This window comes from Cyprinus carpio, chromosome B2 (assembly GCF_018340385.1).
Source record: "Cyprinus carpio isolate SPL01 chromosome B2, ASM1834038v1, whole genome shotgun sequence".
Lineage (NCBI taxonomy): Eukaryota > Metazoa > Chordata > Actinopteri > Cypriniformes > Cyprinidae > Cyprinus > Cyprinus carpio.
In genome coordinates this window covers 22,085,406-22,099,569 of record NC_056598.1, presented here as the reverse complement: position 1 = coordinate 22,099,569, position 14,164 = coordinate 22,085,406, and the positions used below count along the sequence as shown (strand labels likewise).

At 37.1% G+C, this 14,164-nt stretch overlaps 1 protein-coding gene across 2 annotated transcripts; it reads right to left on the bottom strand.

Moving 5' to 3' along the window:
* Window positions 1–5,093: 5,093 nt before the first annotated feature.
* On the bottom strand, window positions 5,094–13,500 carry LOC109112285 (sal-like protein 2). 2 transcript variants are annotated; one of them, XM_042718681.1, is made up of 3 exons: window positions 12,994–13,500; window positions 6,196–9,749; window positions 5,094–6,029 (listed from the first exon to the last, which is right to left on the bottom strand). In XM_042718681.1, the coding sequence occupies exons 2-3, from the start codon at window positions 9,433–9,435 to the stop codon at window positions 5,892–5,894; spliced, it is 3,378 nt and encodes a 1,125-aa protein (XP_042574615.1). In that variant the 5' UTR covers window positions 9,436–9,749; window positions 12,994–13,500; the 3' UTR covers window positions 5,094–5,891. The 2 variants fall into 2 exon arrangements, with proteins under 2 accessions (XP_042574615.1, XP_042574614.1); XM_042718680.1 differs by lacking the exon at window positions 12,994–13,500 and adding an exon at window positions 11,557–12,983.
* Window positions 13,501–14,164: the final 664 nt, after the last annotated feature.

The following is a 14,164-nucleotide window of genomic DNA, read 5'->3' as shown; positions in this document are numbered from 1 at the left end:
CAAAGTAGTCCATGTGACATCAGAGGGTCCGTTAGAATTTTTTGAAGCATCGAAAATACATTTTTGGTCCAAAAATATCAAAAACTACGACTTTATTCAGCATTGACTTCTCTCCCGGGTATGTTATGAGCGCGTTCACAGCACATCCGGTTCGCGAACGAATCACTCGATGTAACCGGATCTTCTTGAACCAGTTCACCAAATCGAACTGAATCGTTTTGAAACGGTTTCGCGTCAACAATATGCATTAATCCACAAATGACTTAAGCTGTTAACTTTTTTAACATGGCTGACACTCCCTCTGAGTTCAAATAAATCAATATCCCGGAGTAATTCATTTACTCAAAACCAGTACACTGACTGAACCGAGCCAGATAACGAACGAAACATTGACTCGTTCTCGAGTCAAGAACCATTTCTGTCGGACGCGTGCGATTCGAGAACCGAGGAGCTGATGATACTGCGCATGCGTGAAGCAGACTGACACACAGCGCGTCTGAACTGAACTGATTCTTTTGGTGATTGATTCTGAACTGATTCTGTGCTAATGTTATGAGCGTGGATAAACCGAAGGCTTGAATCAAGGGCAATCATCGCCAATGAAGTCATTACGTCGAGCGCAAAAGAACTGGTGAACCGTTTTACGGCAACCGGTTTATTGAATCAAAACTGTCCCTCAAGAACAGAACTTCCCATCACTACCGGTGATCCGAAAACCGATGCAACCGGTTCTTGACTCGAGAACGAGTCAATGTTTCGTTCGTTATCTGGCTCGGTTCAGTCAGTGTACTGTTTTAGTAAATGAATTACTCCGGGATATTGGTTTATTTGAACTCAGAGGGAGTGTCAGCCACATTAAAAAAAGTTAACAGCTTAAGTCATTTGTGGATTAATGCTTATTGTTGACGCGAACCGTTTCAAACGATTCAGTTCGATTTGGTGAACTGGTTCAAGAAGATCCGGTTACATCGAGTGATTCGTTCGCGAACCGATGTGCTGTGAACGCGCTCATAACAGACCCGGGAGAGAAGTCAATGCTGAATAAAGTCGTAGTTTTTGATATTTTTGGACCAAAATGTATTTTCGATGCTCCAAAAAATTCTAACGGACCCTCTGATGTCACATGGACTACTTTGAAGAGGTTTTTATTACCTTTCTGGACGTGGACAGTATACCGTACATAGGAAGCTCTCGGACTAAATCTAAAATATCTTATACTGTATTCCGAAGATGAACGGAGGTCTCACGGGTTTGGAACGACATGAGGGTGAGTCATTAATGACATTATTTTGATTTTTGGGTGAACTATCCCTTTAATGGCCTTGCTGCTGACGACCTTCTGCTTTGCTTGGATCGACCTTGTGGACAGAGAAAATACTACATCTACCATAGTTTTCCCCCTTTAACTAGGCTATTGTTTAGCTTTTGCAATTTTAATTCATGGTTTTGCTTAACATTCGTTTGTTGTTTACAATCTGTCTGTTTGTGGTACTTCAATGACTGGTCAAAACATTGCTAAAGCAAACAAGCATGACAAAATGAATCATTTCAGTCAACTGACTGAATGGAAAAATATGCTCATGTGGCCAGGGATTTTAATTTAATTGAATTTTTTATGTAATTGTGACAGCCGTAAAATTAAAAATGGGTGTATAAAGTCATTTAAAGTCCCCCGCCATGATAGAAAAAAAAGTGTATTCCCTTTAACTCTGATTTATTGAATTTTATAATAAAAAATTTAGATTGGGAGGATTTTAAATATGTTTATATTTTAAAATGTCTACAGTGGTTAACATGTGATAAATTCCCATAGTCCATTATTATGATTTAACAGTATTTCAGTAGCAAACTGATGTAGGCTACCCTTGGCTGTATGTCATGTCACTATATATATATATATATATATATATATATATATATATAAAAGTGAAGTGAAGTGAAAGTGACGTGACATACTTGGCTGTATGTCACGTCACTTTCATTTCAGTTTTCATATATATATATATATATATATATATATATATATATATATATATATATATATATATATATATAGGCCTATATATATACAGTACAGGTAAAAAGTTTGGAAACATTACTATTTTTATTGTTTTGAAAGAAGTCTCTTCTGCTCATCAAGCCTGCATTTATTTGATCAAAAATACAGAAAAAACAGTAATATTGTGAAATATTATTACAACTTAAAATAATAGTTTTCTATTTGAATATACTTTAAAAAAATAATTTATTCCTGTGATGCAAAGCTGAATTTTCAGCATCATTACTCCAGCCTTCAGGGTCACATGTAACATCCAGTCTATCACATGATCATTTAGAAATCATTCTAATATTCTGATTTATTATGAGTGTTGGAAACAGTTCTGCTGTCTAATATATTTGATGAATAAAAGGTTAAAAAGAACTGCATTTATTCAAAATAAAAATAAATAAAAATTCTAATAATATATATTCTAATAATATATTTTCTTTACTATGACTTTTTATCAATTTAACATCCTTGCTGAATAAAAGTATTGATTTTATTTACAAAAAAGAAAGAAAAAAAATTACTGACCCCAAATTACTGACCAGTAGTGTATATTGTTATTACAAAATATTTATATTTTAAAAACATATCTTCTTTTTTTTTTTTTTTTAATTTTTATTCATCAAAGTATCCTAAAAAGTATCACATGTTCTGAAAAAATATTAAGCAGCAGAACTGTTTCCAACTTTGATAATGAATCATCATATTAGAATGATTTCTAAAGGATCATGTGATAATGATCCTAAAAATTCAGCTTTGCATCACAGAAATAAATGATAATTTAAAGTATAATAAATTTAAAAACAATTATTTTAAATTGTAATAATATATCACAATATTACAAATCATAAATCTAATATTTATAAAAAAAATTAACCCACTACAAACATAATATATCACTTACAAAAAGCAATAAAAAAATCAAATATACAAAAATTATTACCTTCAAATTATAAATATATATATATATTAGTGCTGTCAAATGATTAATCGCGATTAATCGCATCCAAAATAAAAAAGTTTTTGTTTACATACTATATGTATGTGTACTGTGTATATTTATTATGTATATATAAATACATACACATACAGTAAATATTTTGAAAATATTTACATGTATATACATTTATATATTTATATTCTTATATTTTAGATTATATATAAATATATTTAATATATAAACATAACATATTTTTCTTAAATGTATACATGCATGTGTTTGTAATTATATATACATAATAAATATACACAGCATACACGCATATATTATGTAAACAAAAAACTTTTATTTTGGATGTGATTAATCGTAATTAATCATTTGACAGCACTAATAATTATATATATATATATATATATATATATATATATATATATAAGTGAAGTGAAAGTGACGTGACATACAGCCAAGTATGGTGACCCATACTCAGAATTTAACCCATCCAAAGTGCACACACACAGCAGTGAACACACACACACTGTGAACACGCAGTTTTTGTCTTCAGTCTATAAGATCAAAGGTTGAACACTGCAGCATACTGGTGAAATTATGTCATTGCATGTTTCGTACATAAGATAAAAGTATATTAATTTTCAAGTAAGGGCTTTCCCCTTGTTTTAGAAGAGCTTCCATCCTTGTTGCTGGGCTGTCCTAAACAGATTTCTGTGAAAATCTACTTCTATCGAAAGGTTAAATGATGTTAAGGTATGTTTGAATGCAACATGAGGTCTATTTGAACATTCTGGTGTTCATAAAACTTTGAAGTTGTTCTTATGTGCTATTATCAGTCTATTATCAATTTCACTATAACAGTGAAAGATGATTTATCAAGCCATATAAGTTTTTCCATTGCTCAGATCCAAGGTTTTGCAGGGATGGTATTGCAGATTTTGTGATGTGGTGCATTGGCCTTGGATACAAGCAGTTACCAAATGCCACCCTTGCCACAAAGTCCAGCTTTGTGAAGTTTACAAATAGTCTACCCTGTTAGTGATCTTGCACATGTGACCCATGCAGCATTTGTAATTGTAATTCTGAAAACTATTTTTATACAGGTTTAGTGCTCATTTTAAAAACCCATACATGCAGAATTTGAACATCACCCAATATACACACACCCCTGGACACACATACACAGACTATACTCTGCTTTTTTCTGTCTTCCTTATGTGCCTCTGCATGGTTGTCATGGTGCAAGAGATTAGAGGCCAGTCTTCAGACAGATTGTCAATGCTTCCTCCAGTTTCTCCCTCACTGCGCTTGATGTGGCACACACAGAAGCAGTGCAGAGGAGTTTGATTGTGTTAGGGAGTGAACAGACTAGGGATGCCTGTATGTGAGGAAAACTACGTTTCCCTCAGACCACCAAGGAAGAATAACATCACTGTAGATGAGATTTATACTTAAAAAAACAACAACAAAGAGTGTGTGATTAAAAGAATTGCATATTTTGGTTCTTGTCATGAATACACTTATTTTTTATTTCCTTTTTCATCTTTTTGCTGTACAATGAAATTACAATTCATAGTCAGTCTCATACACCCAATTCATCTCTATGGAAGGTACACGTAAAAGTGTCCAGACAAAGAACAAACATCACCAAAGAAACAAACATTTCCACCAAGAAATATAGAAAGGGTTACCTTTTAAGCTAGATAGTGGTTCATCTCAGAATCAGTCCATTTATTTCTATCTTTTTCAATAGCTACACTGACAATATTAAAGTAACAAGCTTACACTGACATACATGCTTGTTAAACAATCTTACCCGACTCTTTAGTCTAGTTGGTGTTAAGAGCAGTATATTGTCTAATACTGTACAGCTGGACAGGACAAACATGGACACAATGGACATAGGTTGACAGGTCATATTTACAGTTTGGTGTTTTGGTGCTTTCCAACTGATAAACTATTAAGTAAAAACCTGAAGATTTAGTACACGTCAAGAATATTTCATGTGAATTTACATAATGTAAAATGTATGAAGTGTTTAAAATATAATCCCTTTAAAAGCACTTATTCAAAATCCTTATCCACAAATAAAACAATAAAAAACATAAATCCTCTTGGCTCCAGCTGTACTGTCTGTATTAAGTGTTTTGAGTAGGGTGTGAATTTTGAGCTTATTATGAAAACTGATATGAGCTTTAATTTTTGAGGTTGATATCAATGATTTGTGCATGGCTGCCCTGGAACAAGATATCGACAAGGTGTGTTTTAATTGAGTAAGTAGTATATTTCTTCATTTGAAATACACTCCCTCTAAATTTTACCATTCTTTTTGATCAAAAACACCAAATATTTTTTAAATGATCTTTAAGAATAAAAAAATGGTATACCAATACAATAAATCTTAGTGAGGAAATAATCAGTTATGTCATCATTGGCTTAGAAAATTTTGGTCTGTTCCTCACCCAAAGCTACTGTTCAAATCCTTAGCTACCTTAAGATCTTCACTTTGGAAAAGTAAATGAATCCATCTTAACTTACACAGACAAAATAATTTACATTTATCTAAAAGAACATCACATATTATTCAAGGAAGTACTATAAGATATTTAGACATCATTACATATATTAAAATACACAATGCAAGTATTTTAATATTTGGATCTGGGTTAAAGATCAGGGAAATTTTTTTTAAACCAAGAAATAACCCTCTGTGTGTGTACATGTGTGGGGTTGTGTTTTTTTTTCAGTCTAGAGTCATAGTAGTATCCTTCAGGTTTCTTCCCTTTTGTCAGCTATTAAATTCATCTTAATATGTTGTTTCTAATTCTTATAACAGGGTCTAGGGGAGAGCATTCTGATGCTTGCTTATGTTTATGGAGGGTTTGGTTCCAAAACTCATTGATGTCCTGGTGGGAGAAAGGTTGCAAGGTGGTGAGTTTGTGAACGCTCATGATGCAAAACTCTCTCTGGGCCCTTGGTCTTTGCAAGAGCTCGGGGTGCCTTGACAAATCCTCCATGGTGCTTCATGTGTCCCTAGAAGTTTTAGTAAGAGATGTTCTTTAATTGTCATGTAACTTTCGAATTGGATTGAGACAAGGATGAAAATCTCTTGCGGAACTAACATTGTGCCATGTTAAACTGTATGTTCACACTTTATGATAATAATTCTTTAGCTTAATGAATTCAGAATGCCACTCACCTTAAGTCCGCTGCGACTTGCATACTCTTTTCCACATTCAGAACAGTGGTAGATTTTTTTCTCTGGCATTGGAGGTGGAAGACTGGGAGTCAGTGATATGCATACAGTTGATTCTGTTCTGTCCATTTCAGTCGCTGTTGTATCTGCTTTATCCTTTGCAGTTGAACTACAGTGAGCTTCCTTTATGGTCTTCTGCACATGTGTGTCACAATCCTCAGTCTCATCCTCATTTGTTTTGTTTACAGTGTCTGATACCATTTCTGCATTAATACTCAAATCTGGAGTTGTCCTTTGTCCATTCTTTGGTGTTTTATGTATTTTATCTTCTGTCTTTTCTTCCTTAGAGAACTCTTGGGGGATTAATTCAGATTTTTGGAGAAGGCTTTGGTCAGGCTTCTCTAGGCGTACTGTATGCAAAGACACACTCTCAGATCTCAGTGCAAGGAGAGAAGGTGGTGCTGATTCTGGATGTGGTGGAGGAACTCTGGACGCATTAAGAGCTTGTATACTAAGAAGATCCTCCAGATTTGATCTGGATCCAGAGAAAGGAATAGGTGAGACAGATCTATTTTCACTTTGTTCACAGTCATTTCTTTGCGGACTTTCTTTCTTCAGAGCAGGGGAGCTTGAAATCTTTTTATCTTCCAAGAAGGCAGTGTTGCTGGAAAGTTTAAAAGATAGTTCATCAGTTGCATCAGGAACAGTTGTTGCTGACGCTGATTGGGTGGCAGGGGGGACAAGGGAGGGTGCAGAATCCACTGGAGAAGGTACACTGAGAGAGAGCTCAGGTGGATCAGCTCTGAAGGTTGGAGGTGAATGGGGGGTTGGATTCAAGGATGGGTCAGGGCTTAGGTCTAAAAGTGGTATAGGACCCGAGCTAAGTGAAGCTGGTAGGCTGGAGGTTATGGCACATGCTGTAAGAGCAGTGCTGACAGCCAGGGATTCAGTATGTCTAGAATCCGTAATGGATTGTAGATCATTTAGTAACTGAACATCTGTAGCACTAGGGCTCATCTCTGAAGCAGAGAGCTCAATAGACTCGGAATGGGACAAAATCTCACATTCTGTTGAGGTATCTGGCATCTGCTCTGGTGGTAGCTGTCCTCCTAAGTGCATGCGGATATGATGTTGTAGCACAAGGGCATTGGTAAACTTACGTTGACATAAGGGGCAAGAATTCTGTGCACGACTGTTTGGTGGGCGGGCACGGTGTGTGGCAAGGTGTGCTCGAAGGCTTCCTTTAGTTGAGAAGGATCGACCACATAGCTTGCAGGGGAAGGGTCGCTCACCTAAATGAGTAGCCTGGTGCAATCGTAATGCTCTTGGGCAGCTTAGCACCCGCAGGCACACACTACACTGATTAGGGGCAAGTGTCCCAGCAGAGTGCATAAGTCCCAGGTAGGGTGACTCCTTACTAAAGAACGATGATGGTATTTGGATCGTAGACGATGGAAGTGAGGTGACCACATTTGTACTTGTGCTTGTGCTCATTAAACCACTGCTGCTACAGCTTAATGCTCCTGCTACAGTATGGCTGCTGGTAGAAGTCTCCCCAATGGATGAAACCCAATGTGACTGACCTTGTGGTTCTTTTTCTAACTTCTCCACCAATCTCTGCAGCTTCGATGTGTCTGAGGTTGGGGTTGAGATGGATGGGGTTTTGGATGATGCTGTGAACGGGAATGTGATGTGTTGTTGTGGAGATGGCAGGAAGGATCCAGCTGGAGTTGTTGGCCTGAGAAACCCATGGCCTGCATGATGCTGAGCTGAAGATGTTGGGAAGAAGATTTTGGGTAAATTTGCAAGCTGTGAGTAAGCAGAATGGGGGAGCAGAGTAGGTATTGGTGGGGTGTTCTCATCAAAGCGTTTTACTCCTTTATACACCCCAGCAATGGAGGAGGTGGATGAGGTAGGGGATGAGAGAAGGGTGGAGGCCAGAGAGGAAGGTGATGAGGATGTGATTGAGGAGGTAGTGGATGTAGAGGCTGCAGCAGCCGCAGCAGCAGCGGCACGATTGAGCTGAAGGAGAGAGTGTGCAGTGGTCAGCAGGGCCAAATCAATACTAGGAGGAAGAGATGAGGTTGTGGCACGTGTTGAGGCAGTAGTTCCCTCAAGACTGTCGCCACGCAGATCATCCTCTTGCTGTTTTTGATTCCTCTGAGTAGCATTTGTATTGGTGGAGGTGATTTGTCCATTTGGTTGCATTTGTGCTCCCATTGATCCCCCAGTTACAGACGCAAAAAGTGAACAGGGAAACAATGAAAAGGAGAGTTCAGGGTTTTGCTCACGATGCCGCAAGAAGTGGACCTTGAGGTTCCCTCGTGTGGTGAATCGACTGAAACATACAGGACACTGGTAAGGACGCTCCCCCGTGTGTGAACGCAAGTGTATTTGCAGGGATGAATCACTGCTGAAGAGTTTCCGACAAAATCGGCATGCATGCTGCATACGCCCTGACAATGAGACAGTCATACCTCCTTGGGCAGAGATTTTTGGATCCTGTGAGGAGGCTAAAGGGACAGCAGCTGCTGGTATAGATTGGTTTGGAAAGTTCACACCACTGTGTCCACTAGCTCCTGTGGTGGATGATTTTTGGGATGGAAGGCCAAGAGAAAGTGTGAGTGGATAGTTCGAGGCAGCAGCTGTAGACATTGATGAGGATGTGGAAGCAATTGTGTGACTGGTGAAGCTTGCTGGAGTAACTATGCTGCTGTCATATTGTGCTTTATGGGGGCGTAAGACATTCAAGAGAGGGTGGGTCTGTTTGGAGGACTTAGAGGTGGTCTGAGGGGGTAGAAGGGATGAGAAACAGGCCAAAAGAGGAGCCACAGAGGTGGGGGGAGGTGATGTCTTTGGTCGGGAAGGTCTGGAGTTGTTAACAGAACCTTTTAAACAGAGCTGTGGCAGAGATGGTAGTGTAAATGGTTTTGAATCCACTTCACAAGATCCTCCTCCCAATCTCAGTACTTGCTTACAGATTTCTTCAGTCATCTGCATCTGATGAATTTGCCTCTGCTGAAGCACACGTAGCTCCTCCAAGATGAAAGCAATACTGACGGGTGCACATGCTGGGGCTGAGGGGACTGTGCTTGGGCTGGAAGAGGGTGTAATTGGACTTGGAGGACCCTGAGGAACAGAACTAGGGCTTCCAGGGTGTGGAGGCACACAGAGAGAAGCAGCAGCAGAGGAGGATGAACAGGAGGTTGTGGTTGCCGACACACCTAACTTTGGAGAAGCCATGGGTAAGTGAGTGTGGTTGTGGGTAGAGAGCACAGTTGGTGCAGTGGTAGTGATACACTGATTAGTAGAACGGGATGGGATGTCAGAAATTTGGAAAAGGTGAGACTCTTTGAGGTTTGAAGGAAAGTGTATGGGCTGGCTAGAGATGTGAAAAACAGGATGGCTGGCTCTAGGCAGAGAAGGTGTTGTGAGCCTCTCAACTGGTGCGGTTGGGTTTGAGGAATATTGGCGGCTTTGAGTTGTTGATTGTGAGGAAGAGCAGGAAGAGTTCTTTGCAAGAGTAGAGGTGAGGGACTTCACTGCCAATTGCTCCTCTAAGAAATCAGAGAGAAACTATTTATGCAACAATTTATGCCATGCAAATAATCGATTATCATACTTCTGATACTGCTCTAATGTTTATAAAGCAAGTTCAATAAGGTGCAAAGAAAAAAAAACAGTACCTATTCAGGAATTTCTTTGATAAGAAACAGATTGTTAAATATTTATGCATAGGTACACATACATTATTTTAATGCCGATTAGACCAATAAAGGTAACCACAACAATATTTATATATGCATATAGTTGTCAGTAGAATGTAGAATGTTTATGTCATTCTAAATGTATTATTTTAATATAATTAATATAATTAATATATTACATTGAGTAATTTAACTTAGTGATTAGGAATTGAGTAAAGAGAAAATAGACTGTATAGATTATATTACACAATTAATTAAAGAATTTAATGAATTTTATTGTTTGTTGTTTGCCACATTATTGTTGTCATTGGACTTTACTAATACTTCATTTTCTTTAGGTTGTTGTCATCTTTATTGATTTTCAATTGTTTCTATTGCTTACACAAACATCACTTAGGAAAATAACACAGTATGGGGAGTTTACCTCTGGCTGACCTTTTTAGAAATACTGTATTTGTATTAAAGGCCAACCAAAGTGTAGAACTGCTCTAACCAATGCTCCCATAAATGCTACCTACTGTGCCACTTAAACTCTCATTATCATTACCCTTCAACAACATATATTTAATATTTTTAATATTAATAAATGCATCTATTATCATATATCATAAATTATGAAAAACATAATGCATACTGTTAATTTTCACCTCTTTTTAGCTAGTATTGTACATTGCTGTCTCCTCCTAGATTGCTCTCTCTCTCTCTCCCCTCACTCCCTCTGATCTGAAATCCCATTCCTCAACCAGCTTACAGTGCTTTAGCACCGCTAACAGCCAACTTTGTTTCCACAGCAACAATGAACATGGACAATGAACCTCACCACAAAATTCCCAAGCCCCTTAGTCTGAGTAACTGAATATATACTATGACAACTCATATATTTAAACAAATCTTCTGTCCTAACTCAGCGAAGCCTGAAAGGTCAGTGAGTCTTAGCGCCATTGTCAACCACTGAAAACAGCAAGATTGCTTAAAATAAGTGACCTTCAGCATCACAGCTATATCCAAAAGACATAATAGCATGAATACAAATTACTTAGCAATACATACACACTCATGTGCCAGGGAGAGATGCATAAAGTTTGCTGTACTTCAAGAACTCTAGAATTTAAGTCACAGATCAACACACTTTTATGCATGTTCTTCCCGGCAGTTAATGCCTGAGTGCACGACCACAAAGCCTCACGGAGACAATGAAGTCTCATTCCCGTTAAGGCACTCAAGTGTCTCATTCTTTTTCAGTGTTGTCCACCTTTTTCCACAACCTATTTCTAATCCCCTTTTCAAAATCCAGTTCAGCATATCACACATCCCTGTTCCTTTTATGTTCACTTCACTATTTGTTCTTCTTCTTTTTTAAAAAAAAAAACATTCTCGATAGCCATTATATCGTGGGTGGTCTAAATTCCAAGCTTGGGTCGGAAGATGAAAAGTACTAATTGGACATTTGACGGAAGCTGTTGGGATGTAACTATGTCCAAATATTACAGAAATTCCTTTTATTTTTACTTTTGTTTTATTTTACTTTTCTTAAAATGAGATATTGTAAGCATATGAATCTGTTAAAGTCACAGCAAATATCTCGAATGACATTTGCAAGACGGCTCACTGACAGAAACAATGGAGCTCTCTTACTAAACAGTAAAACGTTTCTCACCATGCTGAAGTAGCCACGAAGTGTTGAGGATGGGGCTGAAAAAGTGCTGAGGTCTTTTCTGTTTCCGGCGTGACATGATGCAGGGGAAAGTCAATGGCTAATTGGCCCATGGGTTGAAACAGATTAAAAATCTTTCTCTGAGTTAAATTACAGTAAATCTCACTGCATCAGTTCTGAGAAACAATCAAAAATCCATGTTTCATTTATATAGAGAGCTACAAGGCCAAATGCCAAGTGCATACATGAGCAAGCAATGTCTCAAAAGTGAACTAAGCACTTGGCAAACTAAATCTGTGTCTATTCAGTGTCTAACCAAAATCCAAAGACAACTCTCCACCTCCTTTTCCCTGTTTCTCTCTCAAACACAGTCTCGGCTTGTTCTCTTTGCATTTGCATTCAAATAACGCAGAACACTACCTACTCATGCATATACCCCTCCTTTCCCTTACACCCCCAAGTCTAAAGGCGTTCCCCTGACCCTTTTTTAAGTCACAGTAGTATTTAATAAGTAGACACCAGGTAAGAGCATGAAGCGTTGAGATAAAGTATAAAGTTTAATTTGGTAAACACTGATAGACCTTTTTTATTTCATGTATTTGTAATATATTTGTATAGCTTATTGCAAAGAATCTGTCAGGAGACCACATGTATTCATAGGTATCATGTTGTATTATATTTGTTTTCTAATGTCATATTCTGACTTTAAACTTTAAATTAAAGTCATGCATTCAACAGGCCAGCATTAACTTCATTAGAACTTAAAAAGGCTTGCAGAGGTTATCTTATGTCAGTGACATCACTATATTAATACAGTTTAGGCCTAATAATAGAATTTGAAACAATATATATTTTGACTGTCTATAATACAGATGTGTACTGCTTTCAGTTTTCAGTAGCATAATCTGTAAAGTAATGGTATTTATTTTAGAAAACCATAATACGGTTTTGTACTCAAATTAATTATATATTTCATGTACACCCTTTTATTTCTTTCTTTTAATTAATTAATTTATTTACTTATTTATTTATTGATTTGGCTTTTAAATCCCTTGGTTATGCACACATTCCTTACATATGACACATCATTATATAATTTGTATTAAAACGTCACATAACAAAAGAAACAATTTTCAGCGCATGAACAACTCAAGCCCTTTTTATTAAAATGATATTCATGCCAAAACACAATAAAGTGTTTAGCTTTCATGTCAATATATGCTATAATACACCTCGTAAAATTCTTGTACAAATGTCATAATTACGTCAGCCAAATGCACGCGGAACTACAGCTCTACTGTACGCGCGACCTGTTGCGTCCTCCGGCGCGCTCTATGATCATCATAACCAATTATGATTCATATTTCTTATGACTATATGAAATACTTTGACGTCTCTTACATTTTAAGTGTACTGATTGTAAATGATATAAACACTTACCAGCAGACGATAATCTTTCACGGTTGTTTTCAATATTAGGATAGATTACGTCGTACAGTGTCTGGGTCGTAATATCATCAGTGCTGTTCCGGCATTTTGCCACCGTGATGCGCAGTCGGCTTTGACAGCTAAATTATTTATGTGCTCTACTGTCGTTGGTACACTGTATATTCTGTTATAGTCGTGACTGATCACTTCTCACCCATTGTTCAGTGTTTGGTTTGATGGCACATTGCGATTTCGTAAAGAGATATTTCGCTATTCCTGTCATTCCCATAGTCCTCCCCTCCCTCGCTGCTCTGCTTCCTTTGTATTTGGTAAAATGGCCCTCTTCTCGGCCTGAGCCTTTGTTGAGCACACTGACGCTGCAGCATCGACGGATGTCTGTCTGTGAGTCTGTCGGTCCAATCCGGACACTGTCTCTGCAGAGTAATTAACGAGCCATTACGACTCATGTTTGTCTTTAACTGCCCAAAAGAGCGAGGCCTTTACGGTCGTTTTCTTTTTAGATTACGTCATTTGACTTTATTTTAATAGAAAAGTATTTTAATCTTCTAGGTAATAATTCTTACAAGAAAAATGTCATTTCCACGAGTATGGTCTATATAAATCCCCGAGTTGTTCTCGTTGTATTTCACATCTTTTAGATATAATATCGGAATTGTTAATTGCTACAGAGTTACAGTAAGAGAGAGCTGGTCGGTTTACAGTAGCTAGTACTAAAACACTGAGTGGCTACGTTGCTAACAAGTTGCTAAATAAGGACTACAACTACCACAAGGATGTGAGTTTATGTGTTTGATGACTGGGACAACAGTTGTAGTCCTTGGATAACAACTTGTTAGAAACCTGTGTTTAGAAAACATATTATTTCGTATGTTCATATATATATATATATATATATATATATATATATATATATATATATATATATATATGAACAAATGATAAAAAATAGGAAATTAAAGTTTTGTTTTTTTTTGGTTAACCACAAACCTTATTTTAACTCATAAACCCAAAACTGATAGCCTACATTTAAAAATCCTTATGAAATTACCAAGGATCCCATGGCAAAACCTTCCGGGACAGCATATCACTAAACAACTATAATGATGTAGGCTACTGTAGCCTATAGCCTATTTTAAAAATAAATAAATAAATAAATAATTCT

Excerpts from the sequence above, each read along its gene's own strand:
- LOC109112285 (XM_042718680.1), bottom strand. The coding sequence starts at position 11,632 with ATGTCACGCCGGAAACAGAAAAGACCTCAGCACTTTTTCAGCCCCATC. Across the intron at positions 9,750-11,556 it reads TTCGTGGCTACTTCAGCATG|AGGAGCAATTGGCAGTGAAG; the intron begins GTGAGAAACGTT and ends CTGATTTCTTAG. Across the intron at positions 6,030-6,195 it reads CAAGTCGCAGCGGACTTAAG|GGACACATGAAGCACCATGG; the intron begins GTGAGTGGCATT and ends TAAAACTTCTAG.